We start from the raw sequence: 23,290 nt of genomic DNA, 5'->3' as shown, positions 1-23,290 counted from the left end.
ACATGTTTTTATTAAGAGACGAGAGCTGTTATGCACGTGTACATAAATGTACTGAAGCGCAGCCTGAATCAGTGTGCTTGAGTCATCAGCGTCACAATGAGAGGAGGAAGCAGAAGCTCTGCCGTCTGAGAATGTTTGTCCCCAATTAGTCACAAAGTGAAGATGATGACGCGGTCCATGTCGTTGTTATCAGTGAGCATGCAAATGCACAGTTAGCTGAGACGCCCTGATCTGTTCTCAGAGGTATCCATTCAGTACCTAATGACTGTAATGTTAGCTAATATCTTGTATTAACACAGTAGACTCCAAATCGAAAACACCTGCTGCCAAAAGTATAGCCCCATGAGCCATCCCGCATTAAATTCATCAATGCCTGGCCCGTGGACAAGGCTCCTGCTCGATGCCAAGTAGCTGCTGTGTGACTTCCTCTGATTGAACCGCAGCATTAATAATAGTTAATAAATATGTATTAAAAACAGCTCACATCCAGTATCACTGAAGTTGAACAGAAACCTCAATTCTAATATTTGAACTTAAGAGTGGATCTTGTTGTTTTTCAAATCTCAATGTTAGCGATGTGAGACCCTTCAGGTGTCTCAAAACCTTCAGAGTAAAACATGAATAACTCACGTGCTCTGAAAAAGGAACAACTAAAATCCGTCCTCTGTCTGCCACGAGGTGCCAATGTGATGAACCAATCACGCCTCCCCGTCTCCCTGCTCGCTCTCGAGCCCACACTCAAAGCTCATCACCAATGACAGAGTTTATACTGTATGTTTATCGTTGGCCGTCGTAAGCAGTAAAATGGTTTTCAACATGTATTATGACTTAAGTTTGGTGTTTATTTACCGCTGAATGAGACATGAGATTGTGTCGTTTCTACACCACACAAACGATGAGCAGAGGTCGTTTTCAAAAATGAACAACCCTTACTGTAACTTGACTAAAATAATTAGTATATGTGGCTTTATACTGCTGCTTTGTTTGGACGGCATGATGTGAGCAAAGAGGGAAGAAAGAAAGCCAAACTTAAAAGGTAGCCTATAATTCTTTATAAAAACATTACGGCTCAGAATAGTAATAGCTCATCTGGAGACGTCCAGGCGGCAGCTTTCTCCGACATGATTGATGACATTTTATCTTTATTAGAGCAAGAGAGATATCTAACCTGTCCTTGGTCCTGGCATATAAATCTGTCTCATTTACAAATGTCCGATTTCTCATAATGAGGACAGATTCTTAAATGTGCCCTGATTCAGAAAGATGTTTAGTCATCCTTCGGCAACCTTAATGATGTCAGAACCACCCCCCTCAAAATCTACCGCCGTAATTACTGGCTTACATTTATTGCCTGTTCCCTTTTTAGAAGAGAGAACAAGAAAGTTACTGAGAGCCGCCATGCAACCACCCTCTCACCTTGCAAGCATGCATGCGTGTGTGTGAGCGACCAAAAACAGACACCTGCAAGCGCTTAATCGTCACATTTGCAAGCTGCTGTGTTTTATGGTTTACATGAAATGAGAAACTAAAACGAGAAGAAACACTGATGTGGTTCATATGAATTTGTTGTGTTTTACTTCTAAGTGACTAACATTGAAATCCTCTGAAGGCGGGGAGGAGAGGAATAAAGTACGAACGGCGGGAGAGAGAAAAAAGATTGTCAGTTTTCAATTTACGATTACGGAATAGTAATAGACGGATAAGGTAAAAGAAAAGCTTGTTGTATCATGGAAACTGTCTCATCAGTCTACCTTAAGCTGGTAAAGCTATAAGTGAGACCATATAGAACTATACTGCCTCAACCTCTAGATGTGCTCACGATGAAATTAAATGTCATCTGATGCTGCAGTCTGTCTGGGCCAATCAAACATGATCATTGTTTTTATCAGGTAGTCCTCGTCTTTCCTTTCATTAGGCATGTTCAGTTACAATTTTCTTTCACGATCTAATATGTGACTTAGAGTGCATGTTCAGTATTATTAAACGTAACACCAGTCTCTTGACCCAAAACAGAATCTGTCTCCTCAGCACACCGTTTCTTATCTTCCCCCACCAAGGCTTCCAACTGAGAGCAGCCATTTCTGCGACAGATCTCCATTCAGATATGCAGGTCTTATGTGTTTGCAGTATTTTTGACCCCCCCAAAAAATTGGATTTGGAAAGGCTTCTTGAATTGTACTCTTGCATCAAAACTCTGCCACTGCCCCCCATTTAATGTAAAGTATGCATTTCTCTCTTCTCTTCTGTTGATGAACTTTGTTTCGTAAGATTCAAGGTTTGCTCATTAGTGCAGAAAAAAGTGAATTTGTGGCGCCAACGGGAGGTTCATCATTCAAAAGATTAAATATCTCATTAGAGCAGCACCATTCGATTCAACATTCAACCCACATCCGGACAAAATACATAAAAACAAAACATCCACAATCAGATCAATTCATCACAAAGTGTTCAGACGGACAATCGCTCGAAAGTACAAACTATCTTTATCCTGTTTTCATTCAATCCCAGATCCCCACCTGTTTGATCTGATCCATCTTTGTCCCCCATGTGCCGCCTTTTTTTTTCAATCCCATTAATATTGTATGAGCAGATTGAAATGTTTGATGTGATGAGACACCATTCACTGTTGCCACATGAAACAGAGCCTTCATGTATAAATTAAAAATATTGACAGGACCGAGTATTTGAACATTATAAATGGTTCTGTCTATCACTGCGTCGTAAGTTAATACTGGTGAAGTTAATAAGAAGGAGGAGACGTGTGATTTAAACAAACTTAGGGCTCCTCAGAGAGACTTTTAACTCGCCTCTTTAGGTGGAGTTCAAGAAAATCTCCGAGCCTGCAGCCTCCCGAGCTCAATTCAGCCGGTATCATTTTACATCCACACTACACCAAGCTGTAAATTCTCCTAAATGACGACTTTTCATAGTGTGCCTCATTAGTACAGTATAATTACAGCACGATCCGTCTCAGTGCACTTCCTTATTGTGGCCGCTGTCTCCCAGCTCTTTGCTAATAGGCACTTACAGCGGCTACATGTACCTTTGTGTGAGCCTCAAACACAAATTACCACCTCTAATACAACTCCCTCAATTTGAATGCTGCTGGCATGCATCCCATTAATTACAAGCCTAGTAGAGGATTTAATGGTTTTCAGTAAGGTGCCGATGTTAATCCTAAAGACATGAAAACACGGATAAAACTAATTACATTAATCAGTTATCGTATACATCTTCTATTTACGTGCAAATCTATTTATATCCTGTTGTGTGTGTCTGAGGGCATTTAATATTAATTTAGTAAGCTTTTGAAAATGTGTGTTTTAAATGGGAGAAAATGAAATCGAAGTCAAAAAGATCTTTCCTCGTCTGGCATTGTGTGGAAGCTTAAATCCACTGGGATGAGATTTCTATCAGTATATAAAGTGCTCTCTCCTCCTCCTCCCTCCTCCTTCCATCCCTTTCCCAGTCGTCTACTTCGTCTCAGTGTCTGTCCGCTCTCTAATGTGCCGTTTAACTGTTCCACTACAATGTTCAGCCACTCAGACACAGCCCGGGCTTAGCTGCGCCGCAATCCCACACCAACACTGCAGCACCGTGTGAGATCCCAGAGCAAACGCTTGATCGATATATTTGCGCCATACCTCCCTGATTATGTTCTCGCCTCTTGTTCTTTTAACTTCCTTGCTTTGGTTTTGGGCACAAAGAGAGAGAGAAGGTAGTGAGTGGTAAAGTGGGTCACCCCTCTCTCCTATAGTTGAGGAAAGACGAAGGCTGGCTCTGTGGAGTAAGGCTGTTTTCTGCCTAAGGGCGTCTACATGACAGCAAAGGAAAGCTGACGGACTGAAAGAGGCGATCCAGTGTTAGTGAAGCTACCTAAACGCTGCAGTCACAGTTCTCTGGGGAATAAAGCAGGAAATATGATAACACAACAATAAAGAATTCAAGGCTTTGGCCTGAAGAAATTCATGAATACCATAGACCTTATGAAACATCTCACGGCTTACTCTGTGATTCTAAATAAAGGTTTGAAAAAAAAAAAGTTGGATAAATAGCAACCTTTACTCAGGAATGGTTCCAAAAAAAACAAAAAACAAAACTGAGTTATGATGGCAAGAGCTTGGCCTCATTTTGTTCCATCCACTACTCTTTGCCAGATATGATTTGTAGTTCAAATTCAGACCCTTCTCCCCCTTTAAATAGATTAAACAAGAGCTATTGCTCACAGTACGATGCTTTTAACAATCTGGAATCGTTACAGTCGTTTGCCACGACTCTGCCTAAAAAAGAAAAAAAATATATTTTCTGTTTTTTCTCTGTAAAGCCTCGAGGAGACTTGCTGTTCTGTCTTCTGTGTTTCTTTACTTTGTGTGTGTGCATTTAAACTTAGGATTATGCCATGCACATAGTGGCAGAAGTCCTCTTCTTGGCTAGTTAAACATCTTCAAGGGTATTTTTTTTTTCTTCATTTTTTTTTTTTTTTAAATCTAGGAAACTACTATGGGACCCCGAAGCCCCCCGCAGAGCCCAGCCCTGTGCAGCCAGATTTGGTGGACCAGGTTCTGTTTGATGAAGAATTTGACTCTGAGGTCCAGAGAAAAAGAACCACCTCTGTCAGTAAGATGGACAGAAAGGACAGCGCTGCACCGGAGGAGGAGGAGGAAGAAGAGAGGCCTCCGATGGTCAACGGCCTGGCTGGTGAGAAACTCCATCACTCTCTCCATACATCTCATTGTAATGCAGCTCTGCCCCGTATTGCTGTCCTCCAAATGTAAACCCCAGCAGGTTTTTGTTCACTCGAATAATTGTTTTTTTTTGTCTCCAGCTGAATGTATAATTCTCTGAATACAAACGCAGCAAGACCTTTTTCTTTCTTCTTTCTTATCGTTCTTTTCTCCAAACAAAACAATCCCGGGATTAGCTGTTCTGCATGCAAGGTCAGCATTAAATCACAGCCCTGAAAGTCGGGACGTAACCAAAGTGTGTCTGGGATCAATAGAAGCAGACTTCGCTCTGTTAGAGGGATTGACTTTGTCCTTGTGTTATTCCCCCCCACAAGAATGTCCTCGCATGGCACGAACTGAACCACAACACGTCTCAGCTGTTGGAGAACGGTCTGCGTTGTGAAAAAAAAAAAAAAAAAACCCTCTAACTGCTGAGTTATGATAATGCGCTGCAAAGAAAGATGGTAATTGTTGGGATTATGTTCCAACATGTTACATAATAACCGTCCATATGAAAACATTTAATGCCATTCATCCATCTTAAATCATTCAACAGAGCAAAGTAACAGCTTCTGGGCCTCTTTATGCTCCTCCAGCTGTCCTCTCCTCTGCCATGGCTTTAGTGACTGGCGTCTCACCAGACTATCACGCTGCCACCCCACAGCGTTCGCCAAAAGAGCCACTCAAAGAGCCAGTGCTGCAGAACCAGTTAATTACCGATGCAAACTGCATCACACTGCCACTTGTGTTACCTGGTTGTGTCATGTTATTCTCCTGGGTTTTACATCATCATGTTCAGGTATTTGCATTTATTAGAGTTTAAAGTATAAGTATTTGTTTTAGCAGCATCTTTTTGGTTTACACGATAAAGCCATTCATTCCATGTATATAGATTTAGTGCCAAATCACAACAAAGTGCATCCCAGGACACTTTGCATACAGAGTGAGTCCACCACGAGCAAACACATGGCAACATGTGGATGGAAGGACTTTCTTTAAACAGGCATAAACCTCGAGTAGATCCAGACCCACTGGTGGAGAGCCCACTGCACCGACACGCTGAGTCGAGAGACTGATGCACAAACAGAATTCTGTGGACATGCAGTGATGCAGGAAAGAGCGCCCGAGCAGTCATGTTTTGCACAAGGGAACTTCGGCAGTGCTCAGGAAGTGACCGGGCCACCTCCAGCTACCGCTTGAACTGGTGACCCTCCGGTTCCCATCCGAAGTCCTTTCAGATAGAGCTACGGTCACCCGATATTCAAATTCAAAACACTTTTTTTTTTCCCGGGTGGCAATTTAAAGGCACACAGAGCAGTAAATGAACAACAGTGCAGCTGTACTAAAAAAAAAAAATACCACATTTTAAGTGTCTATTGAGACATTGAGAGAGAAAGCAACAATTCAAAACATTTCTGACAACAGATGTGACATCTCTGAGACGAGTCTGTCCTGTCTACATAAATTCAGCCCTGAAGTGAGCGCATCTCAGGGAAGAGCAATCAACGACAACTGTCTTAGAATAAGGACGAGAATCAGCTCCTCTCTCAAACTCTTGTCCTGTGATGCATGGGGTCACGAGTGTTTTCATTTATTTGCGGGGAGTGGCTTGATATTTTCTTTTTAGATGGATACTTTCAAAATCAAGCTTGCTTCTTCAAGGACACTTTCAGAGACCGACCATTCTTTGTTCATATTCAACAACCATTCATAACTTACCCTCGTGATGCATGTTATGACACAGAGAAATACAAGGCGAGTTTATTTTTATTTACGAGACATTATTAAATGAAATGTTTCATTCTCTTTTTTTGTTTTTGGTTGGGAGACTAACTAGACAACTAACCTGTTACGCTATGACTAACATGTATGTAAGTTAAGGTTTCTCATAAAGGATATGCTGTTATATTGAGGATACATTTCTTAAAGTCAGAATGACCTGCATTACACATCCATTTAAGGTAAAGAATCATTTATATCTTTAAAAACCAGGAGTCTCAGGAGGAGGGAGGAGAACGCCTCCCTTTGATTCTTGGGTCGCATTTAAAGGGACCGAGGAGAAGACGACATTATTTCAAGAAAAAAAGATCAGCGAGCGTGCAACTTCTCATCTCTCATCCAAGAGCCGAAGAGAGAAACATTGTGAGAGACACATCATCTCTGTGGCCTTGGGCAGCGGCGATGGCTCTGTGGAGCTCAGCCAAGAAAAAAAAAAAAAATGTTAATCATAGAAGGATGTCACTCCGAATTCTGTACTTCATGAGTTGTCTAATCTCCGAAGCTGTTTATTATGTCTTCGTCAGCCTATGGATGAATTAGATTTATAGTATGAAGCATGTACAACAAAGGGAACAGCATACAGGCAGGCCTTGAAGGTAGTTGAATTATAGTTATGCATTACTGTAAGTGGACATTTTTTTTATTTGTGTCCTTTAACCTTCAGTGCATGTAGCCTACATCTGCAACAGCCTGATTCAGATTTCTCTGCAAGGTCTGAGAGCTGCGATGGCCTGGAGCAAGTGTCTGCATGTATTCTGACTTTATAAAGCAGAAACCTCCTCCACGATGGAAAAAAAAAAAAAAAAAAAAAAACGAGGCCCCAATTTCTGCACAAAAAGGCTTTTGGCTTCTTCCAGTCAACAGCTGTCACTTTCCATCCCTCCCATTCAATTAACCCAGTCAAACAGAGTGAGCATTCAACAGCATGATGAAGCTGGGTCATACACAGGCAGATAGAAACCTGCAGAAACAACACACACACACACATGTATGCAGCACCCTGTGTGATACAAATAGAGCTGTGATGTGGGGCTCGCGGCTTGGGCTGAAACATTGGTCAGCTCAGCCCTTGCCTTGGAGGCAGTTCCCAGTACATCGTAGCTGACATGGAAATCCTATGGCAATTTCTGTGCTTCCATTTGGTGTGTTTGTGTGTGCTCTCTCTCTCTCTTTCTCTCTCTTTTTCTCTCTCTCTTTCTCTCTCTCTCTCTCTCTTTCTCTCTCTCCCTGTCTACCCTTTCCTCTCTTGTGGATGTAACCGTCCACCCAGAGTAAAGAGGAAGATCAGCTCGAGCGACAGCAGCAGCAGCAGCAGCAGCAGCAGCAGCAGCAGCAGGGAGAGATGCAAGGAGCTCAAAGGAGCTCCAATGGCGCCACATTCTCACCTCCTGTCTCTTTCTCCTTCTACCACCTCCCGTACCCCTACACCCACCCCATCCCCCTGTCTGTCTCCATGCCCCTGTCCTTCTCCCAATGCCGGGCCACAGAGCACAAAGACAAGGCGGAGTGGAGGAAGACGGTGCCCAGCTACACCCAGTCGGCAGCAGCTATGGACATGCGGGCATGGAACACACAGGATGAGAGTCAGGAGCCGTTGCCTAAAAACTGGGAGATGGCCTACACAGAAACCGGCATGGTCTATTTCATAGAGTAAGTAGCTACTTTATTGCTTTGTTTGGGTCCTCGTACATCAGCATGAGCGAATCCCACTCCGAGTCCTCTCAAAATCCATCTTATTTAGCGCCAAATGACTTGAAAGATCTGGCAGTGACTCCTCTCTTCCTCCCCATGCAGCGCATTCCTCTGTTCTGTATCTAACCAGGTGTTGGGACATGGGAGCTGGATCAGTGGGCTCACCCATGGCGCCTCTCTTCCTCTCAATTAAGTTTTTCTTTCATTCCCCCGCCTCCCCCTTGTTTAATGTCGAGTCTGCTGGCGGTTGCTAAAAGCAGCAGGCCTGCCTTGTTTACCTGGCCCGGTTGGCGTGACAGGCAGTCAATGGAGAGCTGACTGAGCCAGGTGCTGCTGATCTCCGCTAAATCAATAGCTCGCTCTGCCCGAGAGGGCGAAACAACAGACTAAATGAAGCTCACCAACCCCTGACCTGCTGCCTCACTGCTGCTCTTTATGATCCCTGCAGCTGCTCACTTTTCTCTTCCAAAGGTCCCCTTTTTGATAAAAAAAAATCTCTTTTCTCTCGTTTGGTCTCAAAAGCGTCCTGTCAGATTTGTTAATATTGTAAAGGATTATTTAATCAGGCATTCGATCCCAAAGGATTATACATTAGTCACAGTTTTCATTTGTTTGTTCGAGCTGGTGGAACAGCTCCAGGGTTAAGTGGCTCCTGAGAGTTTCCAGCGCTATTTGCCAAACTGTCGTCGTGTCTTTAATGAGCTTTTTAAGGATTTGTACTCCGTCTAAAAAAAAAACCCCCCTTGTGTCCTCTCTGTCTTTCAGTCACAACAGTAAGACCACCACCTGGCTGGACCCACGCCTTGCCAGGAAGGCCAAACCTCCTGAAAAGTGTGATGAAGGAGGTGAGAAAAGGCTGAAAGGTAGTTGGTGTGTTACTTACTTTTTTTGTGTGTTCATGAGCTACATCCCATTAACATACTCACCAAGATACACTTTTCTACTAGACTTACAGTTCTTATTAAATAAAGTTTATTTTGACCTTTTCAAAATAAGAAAAAAGGTCAACAAATTGTCTTTTAAAATGTAACAAAAGGACACGATGTTACAGTCCCTGAAGTCTCTGCACTGCTATTGGTTAGCTTTGGATCTGTATTGGAGATGTAAAAAAGAGTAACTTTCCTTAACACCTTCTTATTCAGAGGACAATCCATAACCATTTGGAGTCAAACACTTGTGAAAACGTCTAGAAACATTTAACGACAGCCTGCCTATGAAGTCTTCCTGAGTTGTTCCTTCACACTCTTTCCTCACAGCATTAAGCGTTTCCTGTCACGCGGGAGGAGGGGGCGGGGTTTCAGGAGGCAAGACATGAAATAATACAGATGATGCAGATTCCCAGGACAGAGTCAAACACTGTAGCAGTCTTTTAATCAATGTGATGTGCTATTGGAAATAATCATATTATCAGTGAAGGAGGGGTAATGAAGTTCCAGCTTCATTATGTGCATAAAGATTTCATCCCTCGCATGATATATACGTTATCATCCCTGCACGCCTGCACTGAATCTGACCTGCTGCGTTCACACACTGGCTCATCCCAACATGGTGTCAAATTTTGCTAGAGGGCCTGGCAGGGAAATTCCAGGTATAGTTAAGGTGACAAATTCAGCCGTGCGTGGTGCAGCCCAGTGAAAAAAAAGTGTAAAAACACCACATGGGACATTCCCTCTAATAAAAGCAAAGAGAGCCGGAGAAAAGTTTACAATCCAGGACACGACACCTTTGCGATACTGGGCGTTTCAGGCCGCACCGCAAGACTTACATAGAAATATATACACACACATAACATATACCCATGCTGCCACCGTACCTCTTTAAAGGAAGGCTGCTGGCTAACAGGCGGGGATTGTACAGCCGAGCGGTCCTGGTCACAGTCGCGCCTTTGACACAGCACAAACCTGCTGTCTCCATCCCACCCCTCTCCTCTGCTAATGACATCAGGGACACATGCAGAGAGCTCATCAGTGTAGCATCTCTCAAAAGGCAATTTCCCATGGCCCCTCTTGCGTAAAGATCCCCTCTGAGCCTCGTGTGTTTTTTTCCCACAGCAGCACCAACTCAAGATGTTGCACACATACAGAGAGCAACGTTATGCCATACCAGGGAGGCTGCATAATAACTCAGCACTTCCTCCTCCCCTCGCCACCTCCTCGGCTCTGTGTATTAAGCTCTAAACACATAGTGACGAATACAAAGCGGGGGCCTCCTGTTCTCCGTGTGTCGGTTGGCATGCTGTGAGGCTGCCAGTCAAAGCACCATGCTTCAATGCGTGTGTCCAATTGTCCGTGTAGTGCCCCAGCAGTATCTGAAGTGATATGTGCCTGCCTGTTTCTCCCCCCACCCAGAGCTGCCCTACGGCTGGGAGAAGATTGAGGACCCCCAGTACGGCACCTACTACGTTGAGTGAGTAAACTTCTCCCTGCGCCCGAAGCGACCTGTGGGGCTCCAGCTGTGAATCGCTTGATGCAGAGGATATTGCTTACTGCATGCTTAAGTTCAGTGTGTGTGTGTGTGTGTGTGTGTGTGTGTGTTTGCTGAAGTTACAGTCTACTGTAATGGCTTAACCTGGGTTTTTAGTGCAGCACACCTGTGTGGGATCCCTGCAGAGGTCAAAATATACAATACTTTTTTTTTTTCCTAAATGAATGCTGTTATAGGGATGTGTCAGACGCTGAAGAAACAGCCGGTTGTACATCTTAAACAGCAAATATTCACAATGAGTGAGACGTTTGACTGTGAAGCTAAGAAAGCAGGGGATGGTTGTTTTTGTCAACAGAGCGCTACGAAGCAGCAAAGAGATGGACTCACACAAGCTTTAAACCAGTTGTGATTATTGATACTGCACTCTGCCCTCCTAACATCAAGGTGTATTCCAATGTGAATTTATGGCAAATAAAACACGAGACATGTAGCATGAAAACAACAACATAAAAGGCATAAACTCATAAATCAAACAAGACTAAATTAGAATGCTGCAAGAAAAGGAAACTTGACCTTTGAGAAGAGGCGCGTTTTGAAATGCAAAGTTCAAAAACTCTTGCTAAGTAACATGAAGTGGACCAGTCGACCATGCTATCAATGTCTGAGCAGCAGGACATCACACAAGTTAAAATTTAGAAAATGATTATTATTTACTGTAGAAGAAGAAGATGGAAATTATAGTTCTGTTAAGTCTCAGTGAGACGGGGTTCACACTGAATGTTGTGAGACTGAGGCTTTTCATCAGTAAAACCTTGTATAGTTCTCTGTACAGCTGTGTTACCATTGGGCGTTTTTCTGTAGTCCATTGGAGCTAAATATGAAACAGCATACAACAGAATTTCATTAGGAGAGTTTACAGAATCCCACCAGAAACAGTCCAGCTCCCAGATTTTAATTTTGAGATTTTATCAAAATGATGCAATCATTTGGCATTGTCATATTACGGGAAAGTACGTTCCCGCCTCTTTCATGCTAATTTACTTACATCTTCTGAAGCTGTAGGCCATATGACCACATTCCAGACAGATCACAACAATGTGGAGCTGTTGAATCTCAGCGGTGCGCGATGGTGAAATATACAATAGCTCATACAGTTTCCCACAGTCCATCAGGATGCAATCATGTCAGCACAGAAAACACTGAGCAATGTGTGGAAGAGAAAAGACAGTGGGGAACAGACAATAAAGGTTTGGGGTCCCTGTGAGAGAAACAAGGGGCGAGAGTCCACTGTGATCCGGAGTGTAAACAAGAGCACAATGTTTCATTTTAGTCCCATTACTGTGGACAAAGAGGCACAGACCTGCATGCAGGGAGGGGGGTTATGCAAGAGGGTCATCAAGGGGCTGCCTCTCCTCGGCCCCTCTGTCTCTTATTCTGTCAGCCAAATTTTTGTTATGAATGAACGACCGAATGCGACAATGTGACACAACGACTCATTATTTCCTCCGAGTGCCAAACAAAACATGAGGTGTGGCAATCAAGGAGCAAAGACAGGGAGACGGAGAGCCGCAGAGGAAATGAACGAGTGGAAATGAAAGTGAAGGAGGGGAATGTTTATCTCTGCAGACTTAATGGGGAGGGGATCTCTGAGCCTGAGTCATGCACAGCGAGAGTGCAGAGCACTTTCTGTTGCATGCACACAAACACACCCACACACACAAACACATATAGCATCAGTGTCTCAGCATGGGGCTGATTCATTGTGCAGCGTTTATGCCCTTTGTCTTCCCAAAGTGCCATCATGATCAGGATTTACTGCAGTTAAAGCTCATTAAGAAGATGAGCAACATTTCTCCAGGTAGCAGGAAATGTTTCAGCACACAGGTGTGACCTGCGAGTCTTTACCTTGTTCTTAAATTAAGTTTAGTGCAAATTCCCCCAAATCAAAGCTGCTGATCCGGGATTTGCAAGGCTGTTTATTGTCAGAAGCGTTAGAAAATGCTGAAATCCTCGGGCTTGTAATACTAAAAAGAGGCACATTGTAATCTACGTCTATCTAGAGTTTATTGAATCTTTTGATCCTGGGATTAAAAATGCATTGAGCAGATGATACGATCAAGGCAACGCGGGCTATCACAGCGAAGATTGCGAGTGATCCCCTCTATCCTATTCTCTTTGAACTCACCGGGCAATCAGGCTTTTTTTTTTTTTTATAGACGTGCCCTGGGTTCAGCTGTGTGTGTGTGTGTGTGTGTGTGTGTGTGTGTGTGTGTGTGTGTGTGTGTGTGTGTGTGTGTGTGTGTGTGTGTGTGTGTGTGTGTGTGTGTGTGTGTGTGTGTGTGTGTGTGTGTGTGTGTGTGTGTGTGTGTGTGTGTGTGTGTGTGTGTGTGTGTGTGTGTGTGTGTGTGTGTGTGTGTTGCAACAACATCATAGACAGGTTCAGGTTTGAGGTTTTGTTAGCGTATTTTAAACACGGTGAATGCAATATGACGGGCTGTCTGACCAGCAGGTGTAACATGACACCCAGCCCTCATAGTCAAATCACAGGTTTGCATGACAGACAAAGAGCAGTATCAGCAGTGTGGATGAGCTGTGTGTGTGTGTGAGGCCACAGATGAAAACAAAAGCAGAAACATTGGCTGATACTCAGACTGGGTGTAGTCGACTGATACAGGTGACTGCTTACACCGTCATAGCATGTTTTAGCCCAATAGAAACAGAAACATGTTTTCTAGCATTATCAATGTGTATCTATTGATGTCTTTTTTTTCCCCTTTTGCAGCCATATCAACCAGAAGACGCAGTTTGAGAATCCAGTTCAGGAAGCTAAGAGAAAAGTGAGCGTCGACATGCCGACTGCTTCTCCACCTGTAGCCACACCCTCAGGTAACTGCACCATCGGCTGAGTAATGTGAAGCAGAAAGTGTACAGGTGTTCTTTTGGAGTTGTTTGAACAGAGTGGGGGTTGCACAGACTTGTTGACTGTCACCTTTACAGCTGATGTTGTCAGGATACAACATTTTAAACTGTGATTGAGCAGGAATATGAGAACATTTGACATTTTAATGGTGATGAAACCATATTTTTTTATAGGATTCACTTTACTTTCATGAGTGCTGTGGTTTTCCACTGGTCCATGGAAAGTTCTAAAAAAAAAAAAGTAAGCACAACATCATGGTTTAGGTTGAGGGCAGGAAGATGGTCATCAGGGAAAATTGGCAGGAAGTGAGATCATTTGCCTAAAATGCAGCCCAGAAAGTGAAGTAGAGAGAGAGGATGCTAAATGTAACTCATGACTGTGACTTCATATTTAGATCCTAAGAGGGAAATGGAAATCGTCTTTTTGTTTAATATAAAAACTATATAAATAGTTGAGGGTTGCCTGCTAGCATGTAGGCAGTTTGTTGGCCATTCAGTCACTTTGGTCCAGAATGAAATAACTCTTCTAAGTTTGGTTTGAGATAAGATTGTGTGCAGACATCATGGTCCCCAGAGGATGCATCCTAATGACTTCCGTGATCATTCCGACTTTTGGCACCAAGATTTTCAGCTAAATATCTCAATAACTGCTCAATAGATTGACAGCTCTGTTTCTTTAATATGATCATCAGCTGGGCATTTTGAAGGTCACATATTGTGCAAAATACACACTGCCATGTTTCTCTAACTAACATGTGTCCCTAGTCTGTCTACAAATTCCCCAATGATGAGAAAACTACATCCTCTCCATTTTTTACCTGCTCCACTTTTCAAAAGAATGTGTGCTCAATCAGGCCGATTGGAGATTGTCCCTTTATGACATCACAAATGGCAGTAACCCCTTCCCCAGGTGGGTGACACTCCCACAGCTAGGTGTTTGTTCTGCCCTCTGACTTTGCCTTCTCACAGTAAGCAATTTTATATGGTGCAAAAAATCCCTAGACAAATCCCCTACCAAAGAGGGGGCGTGGTCAGACACCGCTCATTTACATATTTAAAGCTACAGACACAGAAACAGCCTGTTCTGAGCAGGGCTGAAATAGATCAAATACCGGATCAGAGTGAATTTAGAACAAGAAACTTCACAGACATGTTTTGGGGAACTCTGAGACTGAGGATAATATGTAAACTTTAAGTTGAACATTTCTGTGTAGTTTTTTCTCAGTGTATTAAGTAATTTTTGGTATACTACAACAACAAATGTTGAGTATAGTAGCCATTATCTGATTAATGACACTTTGTTCACATTTAAAATGTGAGAAGTGTTAGCTTAGTGATTTTAGCAATAAGCTCAAAATGCTGTTGTGTGTTAATACAGCCTCACAGTCTCCTGCAATACTATGAAGTAAACCCTTGTTAGTTTTATTTGTTATATACAGTCAGTGTATTTGTGTTCTTTTTACTCTGTTGTGAAAAGACTTAAAACATCATGACACAAAATGCATTTAAAGATAACTTAAACGGTGGCTAGCAATTTGTAACTCTCGTATAGGAGAGGAGGGATCTTAACAGGTTGGCTCAGTGTGCTTTGATGTAGGTCAGTAATTTTTTATGTGTGGCTGCATTTTGTTCCCCCTCCCTACCCATACAACACTGACAGCGTCTCAGTGTTCTCAAAACCTTGGCTCTAGTTTAATAGCTCTATCTTTTTGTTCAGAGGAGAGGGATCCTACATAACAAGGTACTCTAAGTATTATCCAAATACTGGAGCACTTCATGCTGAGATATCTGTCTTGAAGATGTTCCAACATTTGACAGGCGGCTGATAAACAGCCCATAGCCTCTGAAGCAGTGATATTCAATTTGAATAATGGAGCAGCGACTCGACTGGGCGGCAGAATTCATTTTGACAAGTAGATTATGAAATAAGGAGGGCTCTGAGGTCTCTTTGAAAACATGCTTTTGCCCAGTCAAAGCGGTTCTAAGATGTCTTTAGAACAAAGAGAGAGAGAGAGAGAGAGAGAGAGGTGGCTGTGGTGGAAAGAGAGTTAAGATCATAAACTCCATTTCTGATGGGTCATCTGTTCATTTGCCACCTGTGGTAAATCTTACCGCCTGACTGGTTTAATCACCGTCCTCTCAGTCAGGGTAAATGTCCTGGACATCAAAGCTCTGTGTTTTTGTAAGATGACAAAGAATGATTACAGTCTTCTGTGCATTAACACACCACGCATGAGCATATTAGCATTCAGACTAGCCCCTGTATTTCAAAATCCCCTCTGACAGAGCTGTCTGCCTCCCTCTGTTGCCCGCGCATTCCACAGCTGAGCCTCTCTGCAGTCTGACGATGATATTACCTCCATGTCGACCATCGCCTCCAGCTCCGTCTGCCCCCCCCCCCCCCCCCCCGTGCCCACTCCCAACCTTCCCAACCTTGTTAATGAGAATTAATGGCTGATGGTCTTTCGTGAGGTGGCATCTAAACACTGTTTTGACAAGGATGGCGAGTCTGACCTCTGAGACGATCCTGCAGAGCTCTTGTGCTGGGCCATAATTACAGCGTTGACAATGCTGTCTGACATTTCATATAATCACTTCACCCCCGAGGATACTGACCGTCCCTTTGTGGCCCACGGCTTAATCAAAAGCGTGTAAACATAACGGTGGTGTGTTGCCCCCTCCTCAGCCAAATCCCACCACTGTCTTTTTTTTTTTTTTTTTTTTTTTGTACCGTGGTCAGTGTTGCTTTCATGGCCATCACGCAAAAAACAGTGTTGACAGTCTTTTGACATAGTGTGAACATGGAATTCCTGAGCAACCTAGAGGGCTTCAATCCTGTCAGAGTACCGTACACACACACACACACGTACACACCTACATGCCAACATCATGAATTGCCATGTTGTCGCACCTGCATGCTTACACTTGCACAACCTAAATCTACACACATTATCTTGGAAAATATCTCCTCGAGACAACTCTGATATGGGAATGTCATGTTAATCATACTTTGCATAATCTTTTTTTCCCCCCCATCAGAGCGGTCACATTTACTGGCAATTGCAATGCAATTATGCAAATCACAATCCCATGACACATTGAGAGTGGTGTTGGAGGGGTAGGGGAAAGAGGAGGAGTAGTGGGGTGGGGGGCTTTATCAGTACCCATCCCTAATGAGATTGATGTCCCACCATCTATCAGTGTGGGAACTGCAGGAGAAGAATCCCAGCATGCAGGGACGCGGCGCATAACTCACAGTGTCATACGCTCGCACCACAGGGAGGGGCGAGCGAGGGTTTAAGTTAGACTCTCCCTCTCTCTCTTCTGTCAAGGCAAACTCTATTTCTCTCCATCTCTTCCCATCTCATCGCTCTTATCTCCCTCTCAGTCCCACACACACACAAATACACACCGTCTAATATAATTCCTCCCCTGTCTTCCTCAAAGTTGCCCCATTTACACAACCTGCAGGCAGCACAAAGGGAATTTGCAATGAAAAGTTTACCTGGGAAATGTCAGACGCATTTTAGGATGCATTTATCACTGTGGTGAAAAGAACGGGTTATTTTGTAGGGCAAACAAAAAAAGTATAGACTTCATGCAATAACTGGATGTTTATTGGCTTTTTCAGGTAGAGCAGTAGACTTGCAGACTATGTGTGTTTATGTGTGTGCGTTCGTGATTCTTTTCTAGTTTGCACTTAAATGATGATGTTCCCACAGTGTTGGTGTAATTACAAGCAGTGAGTGACGTGCTGTCAGACACGCTGTCACAGTGCAAATGTTGTTATGATGGAGACAGATGGCAATTTATGAGCAAGCTTTTCCGTTTCTCTTCATATCCCAGACTCATTTTCCCAGACACGTGCTCGCCCGCACATCTAATAGACAGTCACAGCACGCCAAACTGTGAACTTTAAAGATATGCGGCTCTCGTCTATGGAGTTAATGCCACTGTGACTCATTTCAAGTTTAATATAAAAGCTGAAAAAGCTATAACAGCGTCATTGTTCGACTACAATTATTCTATATGTTCGAGCTGAAAAGCAAAAGCAATTGAGTGTGTAGTAATAACTGTAATTAGGTCTTTAAATGTATATATTTATTCTATATTATATTCTTTTTTTCTCATTCCATTTCCACTTTTCAACCTCTGTCCCTCTGTCTCGTACCTACAGCAGAGGAGCCAAGTAGAGGAGTACGGGGCTTCACGCGAGATCCATCTCAGTTGCAGGGCTCCATCCTGCAGACGGCACTCAGAAAAAGCCCTCAGGGTTTTGGGTTCACCATCATCGGTGGAGACCGGCCAGACGAGTTCCTTCAGGTCAAAAACGTCCTTCCAGATGGTCCGGCTGCGCATGATAACAAGATTGCCTCAGGTAATCCCCCCCACCCCCCCACCCCCCACTGACTGTTTATGAAAGGGCTGCCTGGCATCTTGATCGCCCTTTGGCTGAGGGGTTAAAAGCAATGCTCATGTTGCAAGTCATGCCACGAGGAATTGCTCGAAAGAGGAGTTAACGTCAGAGTATGAACCTATCGAGAAAGCAAGAAGAGTTCGATAGATTTTTACACGCCCCATGTGCAGAGGCTAATAACCTCGCCGCAGCAACAGGGGGTTGAATTCAGCCTTGGCCCTTTGCTGCCACGTCATTCCCTACTCTCTCCTCCAAACATTCCCTGTCTCTTTTCAGCTGGCCTATCTGATGAGGGCCAAAATGGCTTAAAAATATCCCAAAAAATTAAAAATGCAAAGCGTCAGCGCACAATTTAATGAATATATGGAAAATCAAACCAAAAACAACATTAGAATAAAAAGGACAAAATCATTGTAAAAAACATTTTTGTTCATGAGAACAACAACCTTTGAGTCGATAATGCAGAATGTAAAGAGTTATGTTATGTTGTATGATGTGTTCCTCATTCTGTGCTATGCAATCATATGAAGACAACAATTTAACATAAAGCCTATTCATATTTTTCATAATTTTTATTTCCAATTAATATTTTAATAATTAATTTCATTCAATGTTTTTCTCATTGTCATAAATTATATTAGCTGACTTGTTGCCTTTTATCCTTTTTCCGCTTTTACTTCAAGTAGTTACGAACCTCCCTTACAACTATCCTTTGAAAAACACTCAAAATCGTATCCCTATCTGGTGTTATCTGTTTGGCTTTTTTTTTTATTTCTGGCTTTATGTGTTCCTTTCTCCATTGCAAGACGATGGCTAGCCTTCATCGCCATTTTTTTTGCAATCAACTTGCTTAGAAGTGCACAGGCGTAGGGTGTTGGTAGCCTCGTGGTTATATTGTATGCCCGATGCAAAGAGGCTATACATTGCAGCGGCTGTGGGTTCAAATCATACCACTGCCCTTTGCTACATGCTGTCCCCGACTCTCTCCTCCCGACATTTACAGTCTCTATTCAGCTGTCCTTTTCAATAGACGCAAAAAATGGCCAAAAATCGTCTGAGGGTATATGTAGGCAAGTGGTAGTAGACAGGTTTATTTATTTTTGGTCTGAATGAAATGACCCAGATGAGCTGTAATCATAACTCTTCTCCTGGAAGTGATTTATTGCTTCTAAAATAAAAGGCCTGCCCCGGCCTTTAATAGAGATTCTTTTATGACTCAACAGTACAGAATCCAGCGTCACATTTATAAGCCTTGTTGTTTGCATGGTGTGTATTGCTGCAAACAGTGGCACTTGGCATGGCATCTGCATCCGCCCTGTGCATAATACAGTTTCTATGTACTCTGAGCACACACAAACAAACACATTTGGAGCAAAAACCAAACAGGCACTTTACCCTGAATGTCACATTGCTTGATGGAGCGAGGGGCGAATGTTTATAGGCACTGTTTGGAGGATCTCTAAAAATAGAAAACTTCCATCAATAGACAAGATGTTTTGTTTATGGTTTACACAGCTAGATTTTATATGCAGTCATATACATCAGATATAATAGGCCTTTAGAGCGCAATTCTTTGCACAGCTGAAGGATGACGCGCATACATTTATTTTTTAATAACATGCACATGTTTTAGCCTGCAGCATAGACATGTATGCTGCATTTATCACATGAGCTGGATCAGTAAATAACCTTTCATGGTACATATTGTACATACAAATGCTGTGATCGCATGCACGGGGATTACAGTCATTTTGTAGTGAAGCTCCTCAGGATTCACATTACAGTTATATTGACTGTATTAAATACTGTCAGAGCTGCTGCAGAGAATCAACATGAAAGCAGAGTAATTATTTTCAGTGTTTCATTTCCCTCGTGAAAATGGCAGATTGATTTAACTAAGAGTGAGTGTAATTAATTTCATTAGGTCATAATGGCAAACACTGTACACTGTATACAAGCCCGGGAGACTAACTATAATTTACATCCATGTACCTCCACTGTTGTATGGATTCTTGGTTAAAAGATAAGTCATTAGAGAGATGTGTAGTGGTATCTAAACAGGAACTTCGTTAGGCTATGGAGCTCATTTTTGAGAGTGCAACCTTAGTTGTGTTTGCTATGAACGGATATTGATTGTGTAGGTGGGCTGTATCCTCCTCTGGGCTTTTCGCCAAGCAGCCAGTCAGCAGTTCTGCCGACTGTGCAGGCGTATATCTCCGCCAGGCCAGGGGTGATGAGAGCATCTCTACTTACAGGAAGATGAAAGGGGGAAGAGGAGAACAGCATGCCAGTGTGGTTATTCTCCTGCTTGCTCTCATTCTCATTAACATCTTTCAATTTTCTGTAGACTTGAAGGAAGAAACATATAGATTTTGCCTATCATTTAAATCACCATTTTAACTGTTTGAGTATCTCTCCTGTTATTGTACTGCATTGTGCGACGTACATGGTTTTTACAGAATCCCTGAGAGGACATGCATCTATACTAAACTCGGTTTACGAACTGCAGTTAAAGCAAAGCATTATCAACATATATTAATATTAAAGTAAATCAAATAGACAGATGTCCTTACATTAAAACGATTTTATAAAGAAAATTTCAAAGAAAAAAAAAAGATGTAAAAAGATAAAAATACAACTGGTGGCAAAGCCTGAACTTAAGCTTTGAGCCTCGATTTCAACTAGAACACTTCCCCACACGATAAAAGGATTTGGACTTGCTCATACAGTTTTGCGGGCTAACCCTAACACAAAAATGCTTTTAAAGTGATTACTTAAATTCTCAAATTATTCTTTATAGGTAGCCGATGGAAATGAAAAAGGATTCTGTATTATTTGATTTTGTCTGATTAAACAGGATAGACATTGTAGAAGTTGACAAAACTCCTTTTCCCAATAGGTGATGTGATTGTCGACATCAACGGATCCTGCGTGCTGGGGAAAACCCATGCTGATGTGGTTCAGATGTTCCAGTCCATCCCCATAAACCAGTATGTGGACTTGGTCCTGTGTCGGGGCTACCCGCTGCCCGAGGACTCCAGCAGCAGTGAGGAGGCGAAGGACACCTCCCCTTCCCCCTCCACCTCCACCCCACAGGACCCCAACTATTCCACTCTAGACGGAGGCACAATCTCCAGACAGAGTGCTGGAGCACCACCTATGATCAACGGAGGACGCCACCACCACCACCACCACCATCACCATCACCAACACCAACACCACCACCAAATTGCTCACACACCAAACCAAGACGTCCCTGACCCCACTCTGCTGCAGCCCGAGCTGATAAGCGTGCCCCTGGTTAAAGGTCCCGGAGGTTTTGGTTTTGCCATTGCAGACTGCCCCCTGGGTCAGAAGGTGAAGATGATCCTGGACGCTCAGTGGTGCCGAGGCTTGTTGAAGGGCGATGTCATCAAGGAGATCAACAGACAGAACGTACAAACTTTGAGCCACACGCAGGTGGTGGACATCCTCAAAGACCTTCCAGTGGGCAGTGAAGTCAACGTGCTGGTGCTCAGAGGAGGTGAGTCGGCACGTTGCTTGAAGTACAAAATTACTTCTTTCTATGCACCAACTCTAATACTTAGACTTTGAAGCTGTATAGACTTGACATGATTGATTTCATTGTTGCTAGTCTGGCTTTGTACACTGAAGGTATACAAATCTTAAGATAAGCTAATGGTAGCCGCAGCTCTGTTCCCGATCCTTTCTGATGTGAAAATGTAAACCACACATGGATTAAATGTAAAAGTAGCTTGTAAAATATTTCTGATCTTATTTCTTTTCAAATACAAAATATTAAAATTGAGAATGGATCAATAACTCCTAACCTAAACATTAGTCCAAAGGACCAAACTACTAGGCTAAAGCTAGCAGCGGTATGAGTCAGCATATTTTCTGATTCCCTGAGATCCGAGGAGCCTTTGAATATTGACTTTTTTTAAGTAGCTTCTAAAAAATACAGCATTTAGCCGTAAAATGTGTAACAGGAAAACATTTGGTTCGCTTTGACTAGTGTTACACTCTACGCTAGCATTGCACAGTTTGCTAACTTTAGACTGTAATTTACCTGAAATCTGTCCTTCTTTGCCACTGTTAAACAGTATTTACCATGTGCAGCTATTATTATATATTACTGCTCTGTGGTCTTGTGCTTAGAAAAGAAATGAAGTGAACTTCTTGTTGAGCTAATACATAATGGATTTTGGAGTGGTGCGTTGCCTGGAGTAGCATATTGCATCATATCATATTGTATCAGTGCTCCTGAGCCATACTTAAATGAGGTTCAGGTGAAGATGGCGCCAGAGGTTTTGGCAAGCCGTCTTCTCGTCTCGTATTTACTGGTTATTTTTCTAATAGTGGTGTATTTGCTTGTGACTGATACACAGACCTTGTTAGTCTACGAGTGCCAGGCTCTTTTTTACATCCGTGATACGAAAGGAATGTTTTATCTTGCCCATTATGAGCAGAGAACTTGAACGCTTCCACCATTTCTGACTTTGGTGTGTCCGGGAGTCGGTCTTCTGTCCTTGTATCAGGTTACCCTGCTATTCCCACCACTATCAGACTGCAATTTCGGCTATATTTAAAAATATTACTGTTATTAGTATCCTTAAAAACTGTAGTATGAGCTGCAGGTTAGCCTGCAACTGCAACAGTGAAATAATCCTTAAAAGTAAGGGGGTCGCCGGTGGCGCAGCGGCAGTGCGCGCGACCCCATGTATTGAGGCTCAGTCCTCGCGCGCGGGTGGCCCGGGTTCGCGTCCGGCCTGTGGCCCGTTTCCCGCATGTCTCTCCCCACTCTCTCTCCCCCCTTCCGACTCTATCCACTGTCCTCCCTCTACAATAAAGGCAAAAAGGCTGAAAACAAAAATTTAAAAAAAAAAAAAAAAAGTAAGTACCAGCTGGCAGGGTTATGTTCCAGTGTTGTTAAAATGCTGCTGTTTACAAAAATCTGCTATGTTATTGTTCAGATAGCTCACAGGTGTTATTGCCCTGAGATAGTGTGGAGGTTCAGTCCCACACTTTTTTTTTAATCCCCACACTACTTCCCCGTAGTCAGTCGATTTTCCAACAGAGGCGAGAAGCCCACCTGCTTGCGTTTTAAATAATGTCTTTAGACAAAAGACATTATTGTTTAACCAGTATTTAACAAAGCTCCACATACTTAAGGCAAGATTTTATGTATGATGTACAATTGTTGCATTTGTACCAGGAATTGATTTTGGTAAATGGTGTAGCCAATCTCCCCAATGTTAAATAAAGCAATTTCACGCTCTGGTCCACAACAACTCTGCATCGTCTGCCGTGTACCTTCCCAAAAAAGGGAGGAAGT

At 42.9% G+C, this 23,290-nt stretch overlaps 1 protein-coding gene across 2 annotated transcripts in view; it reads left to right on the top strand.

Moving 5' to 3' along the window:
* The window catches only part of magi3a (membrane associated guanylate kinase, WW and PDZ domain containing 3a), a 127,840-nt gene that overhangs the window by 88,413 nt on the left and 16,137 nt on the right, over positions 1-23,290 (top strand). Inside the window, exons 4-10 of one of the 2 annotated variants that reach the window (XM_079358828.1) lie at positions 4,492-4,698; positions 7,991-8,153; positions 8,961-9,040; positions 10,544-10,601; positions 13,402-13,505; positions 17,716-17,916; positions 20,855-21,478. In XM_079358828.1, coding sequence (XP_079214954.1) covers positions 4,492-4,698; positions 7,991-8,153; positions 8,961-9,040; positions 10,544-10,601; positions 13,402-13,505; positions 17,716-17,916; positions 20,855-21,478 — 1,437 coding nt within the window. Of the gene's footprint in view, positions 1-4,491; positions 4,699-7,990; positions 8,154-8,960; positions 9,059-10,543; positions 10,602-13,401; positions 13,506-17,715; positions 17,917-20,854; positions 21,479-23,290 lie in introns of both variants that reach the window. The other variant, XM_079358827.1, reaches the window with a different exon arrangement.

Source organism: Symphodus melops, assembly GCF_947650265.1.
Source record: "Symphodus melops genome assembly, chromosome: 13".
Lineage (NCBI taxonomy): Eukaryota > Metazoa > Chordata > Actinopteri > Labriformes > Labridae > Symphodus > Symphodus melops.
This window is presented reverse-complemented; position numbering and strand designations above follow the sequence as displayed.